The sequence below is a fragment of the Brassica rapa genome, chromosome A03, assembly GCF_000309985.2.
Source record: "Brassica rapa cultivar Chiifu-401-42 chromosome A03, CAAS_Brap_v3.01, whole genome shotgun sequence".
Taxonomy (NCBI): Eukaryota; Viridiplantae; Streptophyta; class Magnoliopsida; order Brassicales; family Brassicaceae; genus Brassica; species Brassica rapa.
The window spans coordinates 18466945-18493630 of record NC_024797.2 but is presented as its reverse complement, the minus strand read 5'-3'; the positions used below and the strand labels follow the sequence as shown (position 1 = coordinate 18493630).

Here is a 26686-nt window from a genome sequence, read left to right as displayed (position 1 = left end):
AAATATTTTAAAAATCCAAACTACCCGAGTAACCTGAATATTTTTTTTGGGGTTAGAATTTTTTTTTTTTTTTGGGCTTTAAACCCGAACCAAACTCGAATTATTTGTAATACGGTTCCACTTCGGATTTTATAAAAAAAATAAACGGTTCCTAAACGGTTCCTAAACATCCCAATCCGAATAAACCGAGAACTGAATAAACCAAACCGATCCGAACCGAAAATTCGAATGCCTAGAACTAATGAAAAGAGGACCTTTTGTTGGTAGGATCAGTGTTCCAAATTTAGCAATCCGTACCGTTCACATTGGTAGAGTAATGTAGCGGAAGTATCTGTAGTAACCGATAACGCGAAGATAACGTTGAATTCTGCGAATGCCCGTTAACTAAGCCTTCTTAAAATCTGTTGAATTCTCAAAGAATGCCCAGAAGCTAAGGAACAAGAGGAGGTTTAAAACCAAAGCTCTAAGTTTATATTAATATCAAATCAAAGGTAACTAAAAACAATAGAAGAGGTTCCTATATATAGGCTCACATACGAGTCCTATATCTATAAGTAAAAGGTTAAAGATAATTATAAAAGCCAAACGATAAGTATAAGGAAAAGGAAATAGTTAAGTAAAACCAAATAGGAATAGGAGATGTACGCTACATCAGGTCCCCTCCCGTACGAGCGATTCGTCCACGAATCTGGCAAGTGTATCATCATCCGGTTCGTATTTGAACAAATGCTTGACATTAAAAACATCTGCCGTGTAGACATGCGGAGGTAGAGCCAGGCGATAAGCATTGGGGTTTATCTTCTCAATGATCTCGACAGGACCAATCTTGCGTGGCTTCAGCTTATTGTATTGGCCTGTCTGGAAACGCTCTTTAGTCAGGACCGCCCACACACGATCGCCCACGTCAAAATGTACCTCACGTCTGTGCTTATCAGCTGCCGTCTTGTACTTGGAAGTCGCGGCGATCAAATTGTCTCGTGCAGTAGCATGAACATGAACCAGTTCATTCACGAACTCGACTGCGCGACCATGAAACTCGGCAGGGTTGGGAAGAGGTGCCAACGCCAAAGGACTTCGTGGATCACGGCCATAGACGACTTTAAAAGGACTATAACCGAGACTTCGGTTAAGAGCATGATTGTGGGCAAACTCTGCTTGACACAAACAAGAGTCCCACGATTTAATATTGCTTCCCACCAGGCAACGCAACATGTTACCCAAAGACCGATTAACAACTTCCGTCTGACCGTCGGACTGCGGATGGTAGGCTGAGCTCATATTCAAACTTGTCTTCAGGAGCTTCCACAAAGAGCGCCAAAAATGGCTAATGAACCTTGAATCTCGATCAGACACAATTGATAATGGTAGGCCATGTAAACGGTAAATTTCCCGGAAAAACAACTGAGCGACTTGCACTGCATCTGTTGTCTTTTTACAAGCGATAAAATGGACCATTTTAGAGAAACGATCGACGACCACAAAGATAGAATCATTACCCCTTTGCGTGCGAGGAAGACCAAGAACAAAGTCCATACTGATGTCACACCAAGGCTGAGTCGGAATCGGGAGAGGCAAGTATAGGCCGGCATTAGAGGCTTGTCCCTTCGCCTGTTGACAAACCGTACAGCGAGCAACAAGACGCTCCACGTCCCTGCGCACAGTTGGCCAAAAATAAGCATCCGTTACCAGCTTGAGCGTTCGATCTCGTCCAATATGCCCCTCACTATGCAACTCTTTAATGATCTGAAGGCGAAGACTGCAATCAGGTACACACAACCGGTTGTTCTTGAAGATAAAACCATCCACCAATGTGTAGTCAGAGCGAACACCATGAGTAAGGTCTAACCAAATCGCTGCAAAGAATGGATCCGTGGCATACAAGGTTGTAAAAGTTTCAAATCCCGGAACAGAAACGGATAATGTCGAGACCAAGGCATGCCGACGACTAAGTGCGTCCGCCACTTTATTGAGCTTCCCGGACTAATGCTTAATAACAAACGTAAACTGTTGCAGATATGCTGTCCACGATGCATGTCTTGAAGAAATTTTATCTTGAGTTCCAAGATATTTCAACGCCACATGATCTGTAAATAACACAAACTCCTTATGCGCCAGATAGTGGCGCCAATGTTTGATAGCTTGAACGATTGCATAGAACTCAATATCGTACGTGCTATATCGTATGCGGGAACCGGCTAACTTCTCGCTGTAGTAAGCAACAGGGCGTCCTTGTTGACTCAGTACAGCTCCCACACCAAGTTTTGAGGCATCACAGTGTAACTCAAAAGGTGCATCAAAATCAGGCAGAACCAATATCGGGGCTGTTGTAAGCTTAGTTTTGATGATTGCAAAAGCCGCAGCGGCATCTGGTGTCCATGTGAACGCCGTGGCCTTTATACAGTCGGTAATTGGAGCCATAATAGTACTGAAATTGTGCACAAAACGTCGATAAAACGAAGCCAAGCCATGGAAACTCCGGACCTCGGTGATTGTTGTAGGTGTCGGCCAGGAGGCTACTGCATCAACTTTGAGTGGGTCTACTCGTAATCCAGTGGCCGAAATGAAATAGCCGAGAAATAATACCTCCGAAGCTCCGAACTCACACTTTTGTTTGGCAATAAACAGCTGTTCTTTACGTAGTGCGAGCAGGACATCCCGAAGATGATCAAGATGCTCGTCCAGCGACGTACTAAAGATAAGTATATCGTCGAAGTAAACTACCACAAAGCGTCCAATAAACGGTCGGAGGGCTTGATTCATTACTCTCATAAACGTGCTTGGAGCATTAGACAATCCGAATGGCATGACTAGCCACTCGAACAGGCCCTCACGAGTTTTGAAGGCAGTTTTCCATTCGTCACCGGGGCGAATCCGAATCTGATGGTAGCCGCTCTTTAGATCTAATTTGGTGAAGATCGACGCCTTCCCTATCTGATCTAATAGGTCATCGAGACGAGGTATTGGGAATCTGTACCGTGTCGTGATCTTGTTAATAGCGCGGCTGTCCACACACATACGCCAGGAACGGTCCTTTTTGGGTATAAGCAACGCAGGCACCGCGCATGGACTCAAGCTTTCTCGTACGTAGCCCTTCCGCAGTAGGTCCTCTACTTGACGCCTAAGTTCTTCGTGTTCTTCCGGACTCATGCGATAATGGGCACGATTTGGTAACACGGCATTGGGAACTAGGTCAATATGATGCTGAATATCACGGAGAGGTGGAAGGCCTGACGGGAGCTCATCCGGAAACAAGTCGTCAAACTCGTTGAGAATGGGACAAAAGACTGGCGGGCACGGTGGCTGTTGTTGTGGAGGCGGTGTAATGGCCACGAGGGCAAATATAGGGCTGTCTGTTCGTAGTTCCTCTTCGAACTGTGATTTGGAAATAATCAACAAGTTCTGTTTAGGAGAGGTTTGCTGAGTGTTGCTCGCGGGTGTCTTCTCTGTCTCTGGCGTTGGTAAGAGCGTTATTTTGCGCCCTTCAAACATAAACGAATGAGTATTCGTCTTGCCGTTATGTAAAACTTCACGATCGTATTGCCATGGACGTCCCAGAATGAGATGAGAGACATCCATCTTAGCGATGTCACAGTATAAGCTGTCTTTGTAAAATGAACCGATAGAGAATGATACCAAGGCACGTTGAGACACAAAGACTTCTGCGCCGGTTTGCATCCATAGTAGACGATAAGGATGAGGATGAACCTCCGGGGTGAGAGCTAATTTGCGAACCGCTTCTTCAGACACAACATTCGAAGAGCAACCCGAATCAATGACAAAACGGCAAATTTTCCCTTTTACCGTACAGGTTGATGAGAATAATGACGTGCGTTGCCAAGCCTCACTAGTTTTAGGAGCAAGGCAATTCCGGCGGATCATGAGGCAAGTACCAATATCGCCATGTACTTGTTCCTCGTCAACGTCGTCAAACTGTTCTTCCTCGTCGTCATATATTGGTTCACCGACGATTTCCCTGTCATTAGCTAACAAACCACGCTTACCCTTATGAGGGCATGCTGTTTGTATATGCCCTCTTTCCCCACATGTAAAACATCGGAGAGCATTGGGACGAGAAGGTCGCGGTTCTACTGCTGTTGTGGCAGTTTCTGTAGGACGAGGGTTATTTCGTTGCCCGGTATTTGACGTTGAAGTGGAAGTTGTATCGTGTCCAGCAGGCGTCTTGGTGTCGTCGGTGGAGGTTGTGGCGCGCGATCGTGAATTCCCTGACCATTGATTGTTGGTAAATCGCGATTGTTGCTCAACCAATAAAGCTCTTTGTCGTGCCTCTGAAACAGAGGATGGATCAAACTGGTGCAGCATATTCTGTAGTTGAGACCGCAGCCCTGCTATGAATCGCGCCACTAATTGATCTTCTGAATCTTGTATGTCGATTCGTGTAAGCATCTGATAGAATTCATTAGCGTATTCCTCGACAGATCGATTTCCTTGGCGGATGTTATGGAATTTTTGAAACAATAGGCGCTCGAAATTATACGGAATGAATGTTTTCCGCATATGTTTCTTAAGCTTGTCCCATGATATGATTTTCTCTTTACCCCGACGTGTTCTGGAGAGCTTAAGTTGGCTCCACCATGCCGCGGCGTGACCACAAAAACGCGTTGTTACAAGAGGCACTCTCTTTAGTTCCGGAACGTCTTTGAATTCGATGATTTCATCGACGGTAACAAACCAGTCGAGAAGTTCTTCTGGTTGTGATCCTCCGTTGAACTCAGGTATATCAAGTTTTAGTCCCGTCGACCAGCGTAGGTCATCGTGGTTGCGGTTTTGTCGATCGTTAGGTCGTTGACGATGGTGATGATCCTCCCCGAATGGGTTTTCTTCATCGATATCATCGTCTTGTTCGTCAAAAACAGGATTGTTATTGCGATTTTGCCGTTGAGGTGGAGCTACGGGCGCGGCGTTTGCTGCGTTTGCGGCGAAGGCTGCTTGTACTCCAGCTTGTACTCCGGCTTGAATTGATTCTGCTAAAGTTCGTCTCATATTATCTTGAAAGCTTTCTTGAAAGTCTTCCAGAAATTGTTGCATCTGTGTCCATTCGTTTGGACGAGGTGCCATTGTTAACCAAAGATCGATTGATCACGAGTAGAATCGTAATCGAAAGGTCTCTGATACCAACTAATGTAGCGGAAGTATCTGTAGTAACCGATAACGCGAAGATAACGTTGAATTCTGCGAATGCCCGTTAACTAAGCCTTCTTAAAATCTGTTGAATTCTCAAAGAATGCCCAGAAGCTAAGGAACAAGAGGAGGTTTAAAACCAAAGCTCTAAGTTTATATTAATATCAAATCAAAGGTAACTAAAAACAATAGAAGAGGTTCCTATATATAGGCTCACATACGAGTCCTATATCTATAAGTAAAAGGTTAAAGATAATTATAAAAGCCAAACGATAAGTATAAGGAAAAGGAAATAGTTAAGTAAAACCAAATAGGAATAGGAGATGTACGCTACATCATAGAGCCATAAGCAAGATCACTAACAGTTCGGGAGACACTTAATATAGCAATCATATAAAATTAATTTTCCATGCACCGAGTCTCAATAATTACAAATCCATTACCTAGGGTAAATATAATGGAGTATAGGATATTACTTCATAACAAATTTTGTAATCAACCGATTATTGCACGCATGTAGAGCTACACTACTACATACTTCTTTTTGTCAATAAAATCAGCCATACAATTTTAACAACCATATTTTAAGATATAACGTGTGAGGTCGTTGTAATACATATATTTTTTTTTGAGTAGCAAAATTTGATAATCTACCAACTATAGAATAGAAGACATGCATGTATAGAGATATATAACACTTACTGCAAGCACAAAAATATACATGGCGATATCCCAAGCCCAGCCTTTGCTTCCTCCCCTCCTTGTATCACTCCTTTTCTTACCTGCTGCCTTGGGAATCAGATTCCAAACCTGCAAATGTAAGTAGCAGTTAATGTTAGTTATCTTTCTTTCTTGATAAAAAAAAAGACAAACAAGGTTACTTGCTTTCTCAAAAAAAAAAAAGTTCTTTTGATTCATGAAGTTAAAGAAATTATCGTAGTGGTATCAATTTTTTTTCCTATTTTTTGGGTAGCCGGTCATCACCATCCGGTTGATGTCAAGACTGTGGAGATCGCTCCATACCCGATTAAGCCTAGCACTAATGGAAACTTTACAATAACCGGTTAATACAAGTAAATAATTTCCCAGTTGGTGTTCAAGTTAACTCTTCCAGTATTATTTTCTTGATTAAAAAATATTGGTATGAACAGGCACAGAAATCCCTAATGGAGCAACGGTGGAACTCCGTTTAACGATACCCACCATGACTCCTGTCACTAAAAAAAAACTACTCCCTCTGTGATATAGTGGCTTGCCCTGTTGCACGGCCTGGCCCCATTGTGTTTACTTTATCTAACGTATTCACTGAGGAAGAACTATTATATGTGAGTTTTTCTTTACATAAACAACTAGTTTTAGACAAATTCTGTAGTCGCTGAATTTCAGATCTCCATTTTGTTGGGTTTTCTAATGACCTAACGAGCTAGACCGTTTTATTTTCTTGAAATATTTTAGAGGGGATATCAAGTTTTATTAAGCATGACCGCGGAGCACCGGAAAGAGCCAATGACGTGCGTGTGAGATATCAAACAAAGTCCCATATTGCAAGTTAGACGAATGGATGTCTAATATATAAAAAGATGTTCAATTCTAATTAGTACGAAACCTTTTAGAAATGAAACCATACGAGTTTGCCTAAGACCAAAAGTGGACAATATCATACTAATCAAAATATAGAGTTGGACATAAATTTAATAAATCCCAACATTGGTATCGGAGCACGAGGTTGACGAAGATCTGCAAAAAGACCTAAATACAGAAGAGGAGGTCTGTGGTAGAAACGAAGTCAAGATCATGGAACCTGCAATGACATTCTCAAAGGACCGAGATGTTGTGGGAGGACGCATTCTCAAAAACGAAAGAAACACACGAGATTAGTTTGAGGGGGAGGGGAGGGGATGTGAGATATCAAATAAAGTCACACATTGAAAGTTAGACGAATGGATGTCTAATATATAGTAGAATCTCTATAAATTAATATTTGATAAATTAATAATCTTTATAAATTAATAAATTTTACTCGTCCCAACTTGGGCCGGTTCAAAATTTTACACATATCGATAAAATAATAAAATAATATTTTTTTTAGAAAATTCTATGTAATATAGTCCCATTAAAATTATAAATTAATAATTTATAGGTATACATATTTTATAAAAGTAAGAACCTATTATTATATTATTTGTTTTATATTCACAATCGAATTATCTTTATATTTTATTAACACTTAATATATTTTTGAGGAGATTTAGTACTATTATATCTAAAGCATATCAATTCTATGCAATATATATTACAAGATATGAGCCCGTTGCGTTGCTACCGGTTTTGTTTGATGTTTTAATTTAATAAAAATCATAAAATAATAAATTATTTTGTTATAGTTTTATGATTGTTTTTACATATGTTGTTTGAGATTTATTTTACAATAAAAACCGTTTTCACACATAAGTTCAAGTTAATATTTGTATTTTATAATCATTGTGGGTAGATTAATTGTTTTAAACTTTGTACTTAGGATTAGAGAAAATATTATACCTAAACGTTTAAACTGAACACAACCCGAAATAAGAAATTGAACGAAAAGTAAAAAAGAATATGAAAGTCAAATACACTAATCGAGTCAATGACAACATTATACATGTTCTTCTGTACTAAAATTTAATATTTTATTAAATAAGTCTTTAAAATTTTATTTTGCTAGGATTTTTTTTAAAAAGGAAAACATTATATCTTATAAATCTCCTTTTTATTTACAATTAAAAATAAAAAAAAAATAATATTAAATACTCTTTTACAATCTTGTTTAAGATTTTTTTAAAAAAAATTACTGTCATATAACCTATTACAATTATCTTCTCTTTAGAATTTCAGAAAAACAAAATTGCTATGAAATAGTTATTTTAGTTATTGATAAATAATTTTAAAATTATTATACGTATCAATACTAATTTTACACTTCTTTTGTTAATTACTAATTTTTAGTATCATGTTCATCATCAAATTCTCTCTTAAAAATATTATCAAATAAATTTTTACAATTCTCTTTTGGTTAGGATTTAAAAATATGATACAAATTTCTTTTATTTAAAATTTTTTATGAAAAAAGAAAACAACTATCAAATATTTGTTATAGTTTTGAAGGATTTAAAAAAAGGAAGTTATATTACATAATCTTTTACAATTATATTTTGTCTACGATTTAGAAAAATAAAATTTCTATCAAATAATTATTTTCAGTTAATATTAACTATTTTTAAAAGTTGCATTTTCAAAATTCGTTGTTTTCTTTTTTTTTAACCCAAATTATTATTTTTATTGATCCAATGGGCCTAGCCCACGGCCGAAGCCCGAGTACATCATATTACAAACCCAAAAGCCCATCGAACTAATCGGGCAATTAAAACTGAAACAACTGGCCGAGGCCCAAATCACGAACAGGGCCCAAGACCCAACCTGCTGGGTCGGGGAAGACCTAGACGCGCGTCAAGGAGGCATGGGCTAAGACACGTGTACGAATCCTGCTCGTCAGCTCACCACGCGTCGCCCACCTCGACTTGAACGCCCCATCCTCGCACAGCCACCGTCCCTTCCACCGTCATCACGTTTCGCCGGAGCTCCGAAACTACAAAGCCTCCGCGAGACCATCGCTCCTCTGCGTCGTCTTGTCTTCCCTATCACTAATATTTTTACAATTTTTCTTGTTAGTTAAATAATTGTTACTATCATGTTTATCATTAATTGTTAATTAAAAAATACTATTAAATAAAATTTTACATTCTCTTTGGTCATCATTTTTTTTTAAAAGGAAAAAAAATCTTAATTGGTTAAGATTAGAAAAAAAAATTGTTTTTAGAAATCCCTTTTTTAAGGATTTTAGGAAAAGAAGAAGTTTTTATTTACACATTCACAATCTAATTTTTTTAATTGACACATGTCACAATTATATCATATGAAATATTTGAAGTTAATTTTGGTTTTTATTTTTTTAACACATAATTATTGAAAGTAAAGTTAGTTAATTATAAATAAAGTAAGATTATTTTTCTATTTTTTATATTTTATTTAGACTTTTAAAAAGAAATTAATTATTTTATAATTAGTTTTTATTTTTGATTTTTATACAACTATTTTAATTTTAATAGAAAAAAATTCTGTTTAATTATTTATTTATTTTGTCTTATACATACAAACACATATCCATCATATTCACACATACTCATGTACGACAACAACATCAAAATTAAAAATTATGTTGCATCAAGAAATTAAAAGATGTAATAAGGATAATAAAAAGTTGAGTTGCATCAAAAAATTAAAAGAAAATCTCAGGTAATACTTTTCATGTAAATACTATTGTGTTTTGTAGAAATAACATGTGGAAGCTTAAACCTAAATATAGATGTGAAATATAAATGTAGTTTTTTTTAATTCATTTTTATTATCTTATTATATATTTGTTTAATCATTATATACAATACTAGAAAGAAAATTATTATCAAATAATCTTTTGCAATTATCTTTTGATTAGGATTTAAAAAAAAAAAATTACTATTAAATAATATTTATAATTATTTTTTAATAAAATTTGTTTTTGTTAATATCTTATTATATATTTTTAATTATGAGATAGATTAACACATGTCACAATCCTAAATATATAATTGACATATGTCGCGATCATGTTAATTAGCAACTTAAAAAACCAAGTTTTATATAATAAGATATACACAAAATAATATAATAAAATTAATATAAATGTGCGTACTGTTCACTTGTATGTTTGGTCATACATCTCTGCTTAGGCAAGCTACCAAGTCAAACTATGTTCCAAGTCTTTTAAGAGTCTGATCTACTCTTGTATGCATGATTTCAGTTTATCTATGTTTTTAATCTCATCTTCAAGTATCTTCAAATACAAAAGACGTTATTTACCATTAACATAGCAGTCGCCTGAAGTCACACTTCACACCGGTCTCCTTAATTGTCTCCCAAGGTATAACCAAAGCCTAGCAGTGATATACTGATATTCAAAGAATAGCATATAAAGATATATGAGTTTCATTCAGTTTACTCAATCGAACACCTTACTTTGACGCACATGAAGAATAGATTCTTTAAATATAATATAGGGACATTACTTTGAAGCAACATTTTAAATATCTACCAATTGTTACATGCATGTGTAACAAGAAAACAGCGATGGAAATATATATATATATATATATATATATATATATATACTATATTTTTTGTCAAAGAGATATACTACTTTTTAATCAGCTTTTTTAATGGAACAACATGCCTGCCGGGAGAATACAACACACAAAGCATGTTCAGTGTTCCAGATCTCGCAGCCTGTACCATCCACATTGGTCGAAGCATAGGAGAGACAAACAGGGGCAGACGTAGGTTGTGAGGAACAGGGTCTCGTACCCCGGCTACATTTTAATTTTCTTTGAATGATTAGCTCAAAATTTTGATTCTAAGAAATAATAAAGTCCAAATTCTATGAAAATGCCCCGACACCCGGTTACAAGTACTCCTAGATCCGCCCTTGAGACACGAACAGTTTTGCAGACACATAACAGCTGAACTAAGCCGTCCACCAGTTTCATTAAGTATAAGACCATTGCCTGAGAAAGCTGATACTATTATCCTATACGAATAGATACTGTCTCTATGAAATAGGTATAACTAACCAGAGGGCAAACAGTTCTTGAGCCAGATGGCATATCGGGGTCTATGCAACCTGCGTTCAAACAATCCCTATCTCATAACAATCATTGTTAACCCCTTCACCCAAAGTGAAAGGAGAAGAACTGACATGCCTGAGCTCTCTATCAAGCCATTTTATATGCAGAATCCCATGTTGGTCCATCATTATCGGTGAAATAGCTTTCTGTGCATATCTTACACTGTAACATTGATAATCAGATGCCAAATTTTAAATGATAATTTGAAGGAAAGTAGATGATCTTAAACGGGCTTTTTACCTGAGAAACATAAACCTAGTTTATGACATATGATGACCATATAAAAAAGGAAACTTATATTGTTTTAGCAATCTAGACAGCTCTGTCCTTAAAGTTAATGCAACTCCGATCCTAGAGGATCTTGCTTCCCCACTTTGAGAAAAATTGATAGTTAATTGAGGCTTTTATACTCAAAAGAAAAAAAAAATTAGGCTTTTATTTCTCCCAGATAAACATGTTAGAATAAGAATATTAATAGTAATACTATCTCCATGTGTAGCGTTATCCAGGGCCGGCTTAAGATGAACAAGGGCCCTTGGGTTTTCCCAACTTTTTTAAAGGTCCTATAGTAATTATTTTCTTAACGTTTTGTAAAAGACTATTTTTATTTAACCTTTTTCACACGATCATCAAGCATGCACATCCCTTTAATATTTCAATTAGAAAAAAATGTAATACTGTGTGTTTAAAGCAGCCCAAATCTAGATCATATATGCTAATGAAAATAATTACGACTCCTAATATTGCTGGAATTGGAGGGGATCCGGGGTGGTTGCACCGCCTTGTTAAGTCGACACTGGCGTTATCATTGAGATATCGGTGATGATTGATTGTGTTACTTGTATATTAGCACAGTATTTAGTTTTTTTAAAAAAATTATTAAATTTTAAGGAAATTGCTACAAATACCACATTCATAATACCATTTACACTTACCACTTTTACTCTCATTTTTAATGAAGAGTAAAAAACACTTATACTCATACCTATAGGATTAACTAATCTAGACTTAGGGTTTAGAGTTGAAGAATAGAGTAGGGTTTTTGGAATGTGAAATTTAAGATTCTAATAAATATAAAAAAAATTATAAAATAGTTTTAAACATAATTTTCGATTTTCAAAAAGAAATTTCAAATAAAAATTCAAAAAAAGATTATAAAAAGTTCGAATTTGAAAAAGTTTAATTCGAAAACATACAAAAATTATTTTTTTATTTTTATATTTATTTAAATAATGATTTGTTATATATATAGAGAACAATGGTACAAAAATCTTATGCCACTTAATGAAGAATGTATTTTTAAAAATGTCCATTTAGTGGTGGTAAAGATGAAAAGTGGTACCATGAAAGTGGTAAATATGAAACTTCCCCTAAAGTTTACCAATTTTGTTGTGATTTTATTTATTTTTAAATTAAAACCTGCATCAAGCTTCTATTTTTATATATACAGTAAAAACTATGTATCATAAACAAAAATCACTTTCTTTATTTTTATGTTGTAGAATCTGACCATAATATCATTAAATTAGGTAATTGTAGGTACATTTATTGCTATATTAATTTTTATTATAATTTATTTTTTAACATAAGTTCTAACTTAACTTCAACGTTTTATAAAAGTTAGTATTCATATTGTAATATTTTCTCTATGATATATCTAAATATATAATATGTTTGCCCAGTTCTAACCAGAACGCTTTGTTATTTATAACATACAATATATATTGTAAGCTTTTTATTTCATTGTAGAAAAATATAGAAAACACTTACATCTGTTCTATCATATATTGTAGATAAAACAACTAATTCTACCTTTACGCTATCTTCTAAGCACATTAGAATTTATATTTTAACCTTATGTATGTGTTATATTCTGTTTAGAATATGTATTTAACATTTTTGATTATTTTTTGTTTTTAAATCTGAAAAAATCTAGGAAACAATCTTAATTAATTTTATTCAAATTTTTCTTTTTTTTTACGTAAAGTTACGTATATTGAATGACTTTAAATTCATTCTCTTTTGATTCAACGATCTTCTTCATTTATTCTTCTTCTTCCCTATCAAATCAAATGGTTTATATATATGTAACATATGGTGCTTGGAGATGGGATGTGAATAACGAGTGGGGGATCATTGTTAATTCGTCTTTGTTGATATTCATTTTTCTCGTAAGGAAGGCGGAAAAAACTAGAAAAACGACACAATTAGACTTTTAGAGTTATTTTTTTTCTTTTATTTTTTTATTTTATTTATTTAGGGACATTTGAGAGAATTGCCCTTATATTTTTTTTTTTGAATAATACTTATTTGAATTCATACTTTTTTTTATTTTTTATGTTTTCAATTATTTCAATTTAGTTTTTGAAATCCAAAAAAATCTTTTTGAAAGTATTTAAAATAATAATATTTAAAATTTATAGTATTTATTTATTTAAGGTCATCCTAGAGATTTCTAAAAATATAATTACTATTTTAAAGTTAAGTAAATTATGTTAACCTATGTTATTCATTTAATTTCGTATTAAAAAATAATAGGTACATTTGGACAACTTTATAGACTCAAAGGTATAAAGAGACAAATTCATTCTCCAACATGGTCCAATTAGCCAGTTTTTTTCTTTTCTTAATAATATAAAATGTTTTTCCATATCTAAATAACTTTATCGTTAACAAAATTTGTGTAACCAATTGCAGTATTTACATTATAATTAAAATTATTAATATATAAATTTTGAAAAAAAATATTTTTAATAAATGTGTATTAATGTAAAACATCATATAATATACAAAAGAGGGAGTATGTATTATTTTCTTAACAACCATATTTTAAGGTTCTCGAGTATAACTAATGTGAGAATTATACATAATTATTTTTTGAACAACATTATTAGCTTAATTTTTTAATCATTTTCTTCATAATTAGCTCAATTTGTAGTTGACGTAAGTAATTAATTAATTGAATTAAATATTAATATAGATTCTGAAGAGTTTCTTAACCGATAAACTTGCTCTAAATTCATATATTTTGAGAACCCATGTGAAAACTCTCCTCTAATTTTTACGTGGTTGAAGTCAATGCAACTCCATTACTCAAAGTTTCTGCTTCCCCAACTTTGAAGTTTTAAAATATCTTAAAAAACTGTTTCAGTTTTTTTTTTCTCTCTTAAATGTCAAATTTCTTTGATTAGACTGAACTCAGTTATTTTAGAGCATGATTAATGAGGGGTTTTTAGCGGAATATAATAACCCGTCTCTTAACTTTTAACTAAAAAAATTAAGAAACAATTCTTAAATAAGATATTTAAGAGACATGTTCTTATATTCCGCTAAGAACTCCACCCTAAGAACTCCTCATTAATCATACTCTTAATCTCCTGCTTGTTTATTGCTTAGTGTTCTTTGGAAAATAATTTTTTCTGTTTCATTAGTGATTCGAACTTATGTAGGGATGTTACTTTAAAGCTAAAGTCTTATAAACCAGCTATTATTGTATGTGTATGTATGTAATTAAGCACAACATGTGCTACGCTGCCTACATTAAACTATTACATGCATCTTTTGTCAAACCAAACAGACAAGGAAATATATAATATTTATTTGACAACCATGTTATAATGACCTGGCGTATAACGTGGGAGATTATTCTAATAATTTGGATATTATTTTGAGTTGCAAAATCTGATAATCCACAGGACTATAAAGTAGAAGGCATGCATGTATAAACAATAACACTAGAAACACAAAACATAAAAGTCTTATATATACTTAGGATCGATAGCTAATTACTATATATGTCGATATCCCACGCCCATCCTTTGCTTCTTCCTCTCCTTGTATCACTCTTTTTCTTGCCTGCTGTTTTGGGCGGAAATAACTTCAGAACGTGCAATGGTAAGTAGCTGTTAACGTTTTATTTTCTTTGATAAATTAAAGGCAAATAAAGTTACTTTCAATCGTGAGAGTTATAATCGTCGTAAGATGTTGGTATCATTTTTGTTTTTGTTTTTGGTAGGAAGTTATGAAAACTATCGCGTTAATGTCGAGACAGTGAAGATCTCTCCATACCCGGTTACCCGTAGCGGTAATGCAGACATTACAATAACCGGTTATACAGCCAGAATCCCTGATGGTTCAGTTGTAGAACTCACCATTGCGAAAGCCTCCGCCGGCGACCCTAAAACTTCCAGTATTAAAACCTACAACTTGTGTGATAAAGTGAGGTGCCCCATCAGACCTGGCCGCTTTTCGTTTACTTTATCTAAAATATTAAGTAACGAGGAGCTAAAAGGAGTAAGTTTTTCTTTACATTAACAATTAGTCCGAGAGAAAATTCAATAACTGTTGCTTTTTCAGATCTCCATTTTGTCGGATTTTCTATATAATGACCTAATTACGAGACCGCTTTTTGGTTTTATTGAAATATTGCAGAGGATATATGTTATTACAGTACGCATCAAGGATGCGAAAGACACAAGTATGTGCGTTGTGTTCCTTTGTTGGGTTACCGATGATGGTAGTACGTCTCTTATTAGGCAATCTGCTACGATGATGGAGCTTGAATAAGCCATTGAACCAAACAGGATGATTTCTGTATGAACCTTATTTTACTACCATAGGACAACTGATATTTGTAAAGAATAATAAGAACATAAACTAAAATTTCAATACCAAAATATAAAAATAAAGAAGAATTGCAGAGTCGAGATAGTTAATCTCTTTCCTTAAATCTTTAAACGCCCCGTAGTGTGACGGTTTTATGGCGCTCAGATTCCCAAGATACAACTGCAGCATTGTTTCTGTTTACCATCACCGAAAAACAGAATCTATCGAACCTATTTCTGTGATGTACTCTCAGACTCAAAAGAATAAAAAATACTAGCATAACTATTCTGAGTGGGAGAAATGTTCTTGATTGTATGAATGTGTGTGTTTTCTAAATGGCTCACAAGCCTTTATATAGAAATATAATGAGAAGCACAAGTTTCATTTTTCAACACAAAAATGAAACCTCCATAGTGCACTAATGGAGTTTTTAATTCTTGTCATTATTATGTGAATTTATTCCACATTTTGACCAAGAAATTAAAGAATAAAATTATTATTGTTTTGACCAATTCAAACAAAATAATATACTTTAAAATGGATTTCTTTTTTATATTTTATCAATATAAAAGATCAACATATATTTGGTTTATAAGATTAAGTCAATGAACATGAAGTCCAACTAACAAATCAAAAAACCCAAATCCAAGTTCAAATATCCAATGTGTGTATTTGCTTCTTTATACAAGTTTTTCAAATCACACACATTAGACCTCCATTTCTCATTCAAATAAAACTTCTTTTTTTGACATATGAATACATTATTCATAATGTTCAAAAAATAGTTCCAACAATCCCCCACATGAATAGAAATGACTCTAGACACTAGACGACTCGACAGACTTTCTAGACAAGACTCAACTTCCTAGACAAGACTCGACAAGACCTAACTAAGGACTTTTGAGAGTACAAACGAAAAATCCACTGCATGATGAGTTGGTAGCAATTTTTCAGCCTTGAACTAGTCATTGTTAATAGCTATCGGATTTACTCGGCCAGGAGGTGGCCATGCTGTCTTGAACCTCCCGGGCTTTGGTGTAAACCTAGACAATAGCCATAACACAGCTTCATTCTCTCACAGAACTAGGTTCTCTATTGTGTTCATTTTGGCCGTGAACAGTCTTGGTTAATCATGAGTGAACTTGGAGAATATAGCCTTTCCTTCATTCTCCTAGAAACGGCCCCATTTCACACTCACAAGGTGATTTGCCATTAACTTTGTTTAGAGGAGTATCATGTACTACTCCATTCATATCTCAAAGCTATGGACACAAATCATTAAAAGCTAATGCTTATCCTGTATTCTTTACATGTAGCACTGTTTAATCATCATAGGAACTGGGTATAGACCGAAGTCTTACAGTGCTTTGGACAGACTTAGTTTCACTTAGTTGTCTCCTTGAACCTATTTCTTGGGATCTCCAGTCAGTTAGGTAGAGTTACCGCGAAACCTCATCTTAATTCACAGGCGACCCATTCCTTTTGATGATATAACAATTTGATCTCATGACACACCTTTAATTAAAGGATCCTAGGTTGTCACCATAGTGAACATAATCTCTTGAGATTAGTGGAGATCAATTGTCTAATGATTTTTGTCATCTTTTATTCAGGATACAATTAACCATTATACACAAAACTCAGTGTATGACACTAGCTTGTTTTTTTTTTTAATAAAAAAATTATATTGTGATAACTATCACTAAGTTCATATGACCTCTTGCCAACGACTTTATATGGTAAGCAAAGCTTCCCCCACATTTCTTGAGATAGCTCAAAACATGCATAATTACATTTAACATCTCTTAAGAGTTTAGAAAATTAATCTACAACTCCTTTAGATTTAAATGAATTAAAAGCAATTTCAAAAATTATTACAATTTTCTTGAAAAAATGTGTTTCATTCTTAGAAATTCACATTTTACATATAACTATTTTCATAGTTCTCTCAAGTTGATTTATAAATCTAACTTGTATGTTTTGGATCTTTTCCAAACACATATTTTGCTTTTTTAACAAATATACACAAGATATTATTTGTGTCATCAAAACCACCATTATATATGATTATTTTCAACCATATTGACTTTATAAACTACAATACACATGTCAGTTTCAATCATATTGGTCTGAAAATTATCATTGTTTTTGCATGGTCAATCTTCTTGTAACTTGCATTTAAGCATTGATGAAATATAAATGTTTATGACCAATATCAACAAACATTTTATTTCCTATGGCAAATGATTTATATGTGGCAGACCTCTCCCAAACTTAATTTGGGGCGTCGACTCACTAAATCCATTTCCATATATATATCATTCGATCTCTTAAAAATCGAGATTTTATTAATCACTTTGGTTTAGCTATATTGTCATATGGGTTTGTTCACTAGAAACCAAACCCAGATTAATATACTACTCAATACCAAACATATGACTAATAAAGTTTAAACAACAACTCCACAATAAGTAATCCAGAAAAACGTTTTATTCCACATATTGTTTTACTAATTAAATATCAATAGTTAAAACATATCTTTGACCAAAAGCAATAAACCTTTTTCCTTTGCAATTTGTAACGGTTGGATATAAAATCTACATCAGTTTTTTTTTTTTCTTTTCAAAAAACATATTGAAAATGATAAAAAACTGACATAATTTTTTTTTAAATCATCAAATTTTGCAATTTAATATAATCAATAATCAAACACCACAACCTGCAATTTATCTTCCCGTTCGATTGCTAGAACCCACGATCAGCACCTGTTGACTAGTTTCATAAAACTTAAACCAGTGTTACTATCATTAGTGCTGAAAACAAGATCGATCACTGCTATTGACTGAACAGGAATAAAACTAATAACCAATAAATCATGCAAATCACAACCGAAACACGTAAGTGCAGGAGAATTATTTTAAATAATTCAACCGATCCTGCAAAAAATAATGTTAGCTCAAGAACACAAGCTTTACACAATCTCAAAAGCTGGTTGAAGAAAACACAAATCCAGATTTTGTTTCGAGACCGTCGATTAACCTGTTCTTAAAAAAAAACAATAACTTTTAACAAATATCAGTATTGTTAGTGCAAAAGCATAAACAATATTTAAAGATTTAAGAGTGTATGAACCTTATTTTACTACCATAGGACAACTGATATTTGTAAAGAATATTAAGAACATAAACTAAAATTTCAATACCAAAATATAAAAATAAAGAAGAATTGCAGAGTCGAGATAGTTAATCTCTTTCCTTAAGTCTTTAAACGCCCCGTAGTGTGACGGTTTTATGGCGCTCAGATTCCCAAGATACAACTGCAGCATTATTTCTGTTTACCATCACCGAAAAACAGAATCTATCGAACCTATTTCTGTGATGTACTCTCAGACTCAAAAGAATAAAAAATACTAGCATAACTATTCTGAGTGGGAGAAATGTTCTTGATTGTATGAATGTGTGTGTTTTCTAAATGGCTCACAAGCCTTTATATAGAAATATAATGAGAAGCACAAGTTTCATTTTTCAACACAAAAATGAAACTTCCATAGTGCACTAATGGAATTTTTAATTCTTGTCATTATTATGTGAATGTATTCCACATTTTGACCAAGAAATTAAAGAATAAAATTATTATTGTTTTGACCAATTCAAACAAAATAATATACTTTAAAATGGATTTCTTTTTTATATTTTATCAATATAAAAGATCAACATATATTTGGTTTATAAGATTAAGTCAATGAACATGAAGTCCAACTAACAAATCAAAAAACCCAAATCCAAGTTCAAATATCCAATGTGTGTATTTGCTTCTTTATACAAGTTTTTCAAATCACACACATTAGACCTCCATTTCTCATTCAAATAAAACTTCTTTTTTTGACATATGAATACATTATTCATAATGTTCAAAAAATAGTTCCAACAATTTCTAATCGTACCGAAATTCCAAACCGAAAATTTATGCAGTAGACGACTAATATTTGTTTCTTTTAATTACGTACTTGTTTTGCAAATAAGAGGAGAAGAAGTAATCTTCCTCCAGTTTTTATGTTCATGTTGCTTGTAGGAGTTGAACTCCAACTTTGTTTCTTGTTATTTTCTATTTCAATCAATGAAAAATAAATAAAAATAGGTAGTCTTAACTACCAACGGAAATCAATCTTTAATTCTATAGCTTTTGGGATCATTATTTTGATATCGTGACTTGAAGCATCTACGGTCATGGCAAGCAACGAATTAGAGGATGTTGGACTTGGAAGCAGGTTTAGGAACGGTGCAGGATGAGATACTCAAGATCACTGATGGTATCACCGTGGAGGATTCATTTTAAACAAATGTTGTCAGACGCACCAAGGGTAAGTCGTAGGCCAGAAAATCTGTTTTTTTCTTTCAATATTGGAACCTATGCTGATATTTTAAATGTGAGAAAGAGTTGGTTTTCAGTGCGGATAAATATAGTTGCGGGACTATGAGAATTGAGAAGAGGACCTTGATAGAGTATTGATGTCTCTAACTCCTTTATTGTTTATCAGAAATGGATTACAAGAACAAACAAGGACGAGCTTTGAAGATTGACTCCAAGTACACTCTCATGACGAGTATAATCTTCATCACTGATCTCACATCGATCAGGTGCAAGGACTCATGGCGTCACTCAGTTACATCATTCAAAGCATAAAACCTATTCTTCATTCTAGATTCCTATTTAAATAGTGTTTTTCATTCTCAAGCTGCCACAAAAATCTAACGGCAAAGCTGCTTCAGCACTCAGAGTCTTTCATTTACTCTGTTGCCTGTCCACGTCAGCTTCTGCATATGCCAAGTCCGTGTAAAGATAGTTTATATCTATCAGACCTTTTGTTGGTAGGATCAGTGTTTTAAATTTAGACTGCACTGCGTACATCCAAATTAGTGGAGCCATAATCAAGATCTCGAAAAGTTTGGGAGACACCTAGCACATCAATCTTGTAAACTTAACTTCCCATGTGTCTTATCAACTACAAATCCAGTGCATAGGGTGAAAGTGTATTAGGTTTGATAACCTTTCCATTGATCACGATAGTATATTTATACAAGAGGATGAGATCTTAGGAGATCTATCGTATGAGGATATACACAGAATATACGTAACAACCGTATGGAATAATATCCTAACTAACATAGGGAGCAATTAACATAGAAATCCTCTGAAGTTAACTTCAGGCCAGTCTCATTAGACGAGATTCAATCAGTTTTGTTTTATCTCGAACACCTGATGCCTACTGGGACAATACAACACAAGGAGGATTCATAAAACTCCAAATCTTCTTTTTGGGCAAACTCCCAAATCATGTTGGTAAAGAACAAACATAACTATTCCTAATCATCTGAGCAAAAAATGAAATAAAATTGAGGGAAAGTAAACGTCCATTACGTTCAATAAATGTATTGTTTTCTTACAGTTAGATTTTTAGATTTTAGGTTATAGTCAGATGGACAACTTGTTCACTGGCATATATATTAAACCATTTCTAAACATCAATATTTTATGTCTGAAAACTGTTATATGAAAAACTAATATTACATAAGATGGAATAATATTTAGAGAAATCGGGCTCTATGACACCAGAATAATGCATAATTAGGTTGATAAACAATCACCCTAGCTTTTCTATACGCCGATATAATTTTATGTAATATTGTTGTTTTGTCCTTAATCCCAACCGGCGGAACCTAATGAATTTTTTTAAAAAAATTCTTAATGTTTAACTATGGAAAGTAACTCGTGACACTATTAGCATCACATTATCTTTTTTAACTTGTTTTGATAACTTTTGAAAAAATGAAAGGTTGTCATCGAAGGTTTTACCTTCTTCCAACCCACCGATTTTCTCTCCACAGTCGCCACTGTCGGCCTCCTCTGTGTTTCTTTGACTCCTCGAAATTCATTGCAAAGGGGAAATCGTCCCTTCTTGTTGAATTGGTTGCTAGGAGAGTTCGTAAGTATGATCAGCCTGAAAGACCACCAAAGCCTCATCTCCTTCATATCAGCGATTAGGTTCAGATATGTTGCAATATTGTAAGCTTTTTGTTTTGTGCAATAAATTATATTATTTCATTGTTATTTCTGCTATTTGGAATAGATTCGGCCCTAGTCTATTCTAAGTTGATAACTCTTACCCATCGTTTCTGTTGCATGCCCGATCTGGTAAACTGAGGTAAACGAATTGATTTAGGATTGAAGAATCATATTAGAACTAATATACTATTTGTTTTCTATTTCATCTGACCATCTGTTCCGTTCCATATATATAAATTCTATATTATATCAGATGGTCAATTCTAATTGCATATGTTACTTCTTTACTCGCATAAGCTATTTGGGATTGACACAACTAAACATTTAACCTAAGCGTAAAGTAATCTTATATGCTGTCATTTCCTTTCAACTTTTAAACTAACGTGTGTCTTCATTTTCATTTTGTTTTCAGGTTTGTCATGGATGAATTAGAAGGGTAACAATATTTCTATACTATTTTATGAAATGGAACATACTATATTTCCTTCAAATTTGGCTCTTCTCTTATTTGCCATGTTTATTAATATATAATTTACTATTTAGTAAGTTATATTTCATTCGATGATTGAAAAAGAGGGTTCAATCTTGTTCATTGTTGTTTCATGTTCTATTGATATGAGTTTTGTATTGGTGTATACATGTCCTTTATGTATGTATATAATTTTGTAAAGAAGAATAATATATTGAACGTAAATGGAATAAAATTTATTATGACATCAAACAAAACAAAACACAATGTGATGTTGAATGGGAATGATATCCATATGATATTGTGTCTTCCACCTCTTTTCTCTAATGCTGTCAATCTTCATTTCTTTTCGCTGCAATTAATCTGAATTTTGGTGTAAGCAGTACACTGTAAACATAGACACTTCAAAATTTGAATAATATATATGTACTGTGTTTATATCGTTTGTTACATTTTATATTCTATTTGCTCATGTAGAATAGAAATACATTGTACTTGCATTTTGAAATTTGGGTTTAGTTTATGAAAGATTGGGGTTGACATTGGATTAATGTTTATATTTTCATGTAGGGTTTATTAATTAGTGGCTAAGGTTTAGTTTATGAAGGATTGGGATTGACATTGGATTAGAGTTTATATTTTCGTGTAGGGTTTAGTGATTAGTTGATAGAGTTTAGTTTATGTACGATTGAGGTTGAGATTGGGGAAAACATTACCACCTTCCATGAAGGCTTAGCCATATCAACATTTGAGAAATATGCTAAGATTATATGTAGATTGCAACTATATTTTCACATTTTCTATTATATATGCTTCATTCTAGAATGGTAATGCATCTTACTGGCATTTCAAAATTTGGATTTAATTTTTGGAAAATTGAAGTTGACATTGGATTAGGATTTATATTTACGTGTAGGTTTAGTGATTAGGTGATATAGTTTAGTTTATACTCTGTGTTGGATTATCTCGTTGTAAGTTTATTGTGGTTATTTTGTTGAAGTACATACCATGATTCAATTATATATCGTTCATGTAGAATAGAAATTAGACTTCTTTGTATTTCTGCTATAAATTGGAATGGAATACAAGATATATTGAAAAGAGTTCTATTTTAGTCCACATATTTACTGTGCACAATAACTCTGTATGCGGTAAATATTTAAGTGATGTGGTCTTTCGTAAGTTATCACCAGTTCACCTCTTCTTGGACTACATAAATCATAGTCGGTGTCATCTATTTCTCCTGCTTTACCGGCAACTTGTTGCAATAAAGGACATAACCAGATCATATGAGGATTAAATGTCACTGATTCAATTACGTCAAACTCATAGTCAGTTTTTTAATTACATTTCTGTTTTTGGCTATCTCGCAAATTTTCTCTAATATTTATGAATAAACTCATATTACATGTGATTTTGAGTCTAGACTTCTTAATAATCCAAAAAACAAAACTCCTATATGCCAACTTATACAATGAGCCTGACCAACAACTCTAGTTTCCAGCTTTTAAAATAATCAATTTAGACGGTAAATTAGTGAAACGTTTTAAAAAAATATATATTTGAAATTAAAAATTAACCTGGATGACGCCTACTCGTTCATCTATTCTACACATGAGTCATCTACGAGCCGTTTAATTACCACCTAACGATTTTTTAACATTGCTATTTGAAATTTGTTATTTTCAAATGATACTGCTTCCCCATTCCAAAACAAACCAGTAAATAATTTATAACATTTCTAGGATACTCAAATGTTCTCATTTATCATATCTTTAAGATTTTCATTGTAATGTCCATATATTACGGGATCTGTGACACAAAGGGAATGGAGCTTCCTATCATATTTTAAAATACTTCTGCATGATCTAAAATTGAAACTCGAAAAAGATGCCAAATGTTTTGATATATATAAAAAACACATGGTACAGTACTATTACAAACATCTTTTGTCAAACCAAACAGAAAAGGAAATATATAGTATTATTTTTGAACAACCACGTTTTAAGGTTCTCGCGTATAACGTGGAAGATTATTGTAATATATATGGGATAATTTTGAGTAGCAAAATCTGATAATCTGCTGACTATATATGAAGGCAGTCATGCATAATTTAGACATAATACTTACTGAAAACACAAAAATATAAAGTCTGTCTACTGTGGATCGAGAGAGAGTTAATATACATGGCGATATCCCACGTCCGGCCTTTGCTTCTTCCTCTCCTTGTATCACTCTTTTTCTTACCTGCTGCTTTGAACGCAACCAGATTCTCGAAATGCGATCGTAAGTAGCGGTTGATGTTATAATTTATTTTGATATATATAAAAAACAACGCGCCTCACGCGCCTCAACGCGCCTCAACGCGCCTCACGCAACCAGATTCTCGAAATGCGATCGTAAATGCGATCGTAAGTAGCGGTTGATCGAAATGAGAAGAGAACAACGCGCCTCACGCGCCTTTGAAAAAATCCTCTCAAGCTGAGGTCGACCTCTTTCCTCCTCCACCGTCGTTCTCAGCGGCGACGGACCTTACCCGCCACCATGGCAAAGAAAAAACCCCCCAAAAAGCCGGCTCCTACCCGGAATTCTCCATCCTCCTCTCCATTGAAGGTCTCTGTTCCCCCAATTGAAGATCCGGTGCCTGAGTTCAACCCAGCCACTGTGCTTGATTTACCAAGCCCTTCTCTTGGAAACACAGACTGTGAAGTCACTCTATCCCCGTCCCTGCCCACTGAGCTTGATGTTCATCTCGATCTGGTCTCTGACGCGGAACCCCCATCCTCTGAAACCCTAGCTACAGTGTCCTGTGATGTCTCTGTAGTTAAAGAAGGTACTGCCATCCTCGCGGTTCAAGCTAGTGCGGAAAAGGTTACAATTGTCTCCTCATCCGTCCCCGAGCAGTCTATCACTCCGGTCACTTCCTCTGTTCCCGACCAGACGAAAGCTCCGTCTGCCTCTGTTGAGCAAGCTAAGTCACCAGCTGAAATATGGAAGGGCTTTGTCAAACCCACGCAAATCAAACTTCAACCGAAAGAAACACCATTTATATTGGAATCTGGTGAAGCGTGTGTTACTATCCCGAACTCGGTGGTGGAGAAGAACAAGAAAGCTTGGGAATACTTCATTATTGGTCAATTCTACGAAGAAGCCCCAGCTCGAGGTGCTGTACATGCCATTGCTAATGGTATTTGGAGCAATCAGAGAAGGGACATTTCAGTATCCAAAATGGAAGGGAACTCTTTCCTATTTCGTGTGCCTTGTCCTAACGCTCGACGCAGGATACTCAGACAAAACTTCTGGCAGATAGATGGCCAAACAATGTTTGTTGCCAAATGGGCTCCGGGCTTGCAGCAAGTAAAGCCGGAACTTGAAATGGTGCCTGTGTGGCTAGAGTTCACGGGAGTTCCGCTCCAGTTTTTCAACAGTGATGCTCTCCAAGAGATTGCAGGCATAGTGGGTCACCCAGTCTGCTTGCATCCTTCGACAGAGAACCTCACAAACATTGAAGTAGCGAAGGTCTACACAGTCATTGACCCGAGGAAGCCTCTCCCGGCCTTTGTTAATGCGAGATTCCAAAATGGTGATACTAGGAGAATCTCTGTAACGAGCCCATGGCTGCCCTCTCAATGCACTTTCTGTAAGAAGCTAGGTCACACCATCTCACGCTGCAAAGCTGCTCCGAGAACCTGTGCTGCTTGCAACTCAGTTAGGCATACCACTGAAAATTGTCCGAGAGGTCTTAACTTGCCCCCGAAGGATAAAGGGAAGGCGCCTATAAAGAGTCTGCTGCCTATTGTTTCCCTGAACAAGAGAGAGTCTACTCCCAAGCAGGTGTATAGGGAAATTCAGAAGAAAGCAAATGTTCCTTCTCATTCTGTATTAGCTCGGGATTCCGTCGCTAATGCAGCAGCCGTGATTAAGGAAGCCGAAACAAATAAAGATCCCTCTTCGGTTTCGAAAGACGGGCTCACGGTTACCACAGTTCACGACCTCAATATAGGCCAACTCTATGTTGATCTCTCAGGATCTCCGGGCTTCTCTCTCATCGCCTCATCATCCTCCGGTGAATCATCCTCGGAACGGGACTCTACTTCTGGTGATGAGGACAACACAGGGGATTCCCAGGATGAATTCATAGAAGTCATCTCTAAGCGCTCTAAGAAGCAACTAAAGGATAAGGAGAAGTCAAGAGCTAGGGTTAGAGGCCCTCAAATCCTCTAAATTTTGCCTATTTTTATGGATATTTTTTGTTGGAACATAAGAGGTTTCAATGATTCTGTAAAGCGGAGAGGTTTTAGAAAATGGTTCAAAAAACACAAACCTATATTCGGTGGTCTCATTGAGACGCATGTACAGCCGGCTAAAGCATCGACTATAGTATCGCGTACGCTTCCGGGTTGGTCTTTTGCTAATAACTATGAGTTCTCTGATCTCGGGAAGATATGGCTTCTATGGCACCCATCGGTTCATGTCGCAGTCATCTCGAAATCTCTACAAGTTGTTACCTCTCGGGTTAAGCTGCCATCGCTCAACTCCGAGTTTATTGTCTCGATGGTCTACGGCTCTAACTGTGCTATTGAAAGGCGTCAGTTATGGTTGGAACTTGAAGCTACTGCTAATAATCCTGCTATTGCGTGTTCTCCTTGGCTCA

The 26686-nt window shown here is 34.7% G+C and overlaps 1 protein-coding gene and 1 long non-coding RNA gene across 2 annotated transcripts; both read left to right on the top strand.

Annotated features, from left to right (window-relative positions):
* Positions 1–8074: 8074 nt before the first annotated feature.
* Positions 8075–15589, top strand: LOC103859654. The gene is made up of 3 exons (XR_004456045.1): positions 8075–14789; positions 14911–15188; positions 15327–15589. It is a non-coding gene; the product is annotated as an uncharacterized LOC103859654 (long non-coding RNA).
* A 3846-nt stretch (positions 15590–19435) lies between these two features.
* On the top strand, positions 19436–26309 carry LOC117132474. Its single transcript, XM_033286622.1, has 2 exons — positions 19436–19860; positions 20038–26309. The coding sequence occupies exon 2, from the start codon at positions 24577–24579 to the stop codon at positions 26254–26256; it is 1680 nt and encodes a 559-aa protein (XP_033142513.1). The 5' UTR covers positions 19436–19860; positions 20038–24576; the 3' UTR covers positions 26257–26309.
* Positions 26310–26686: the final 377 nt, after the last annotated feature.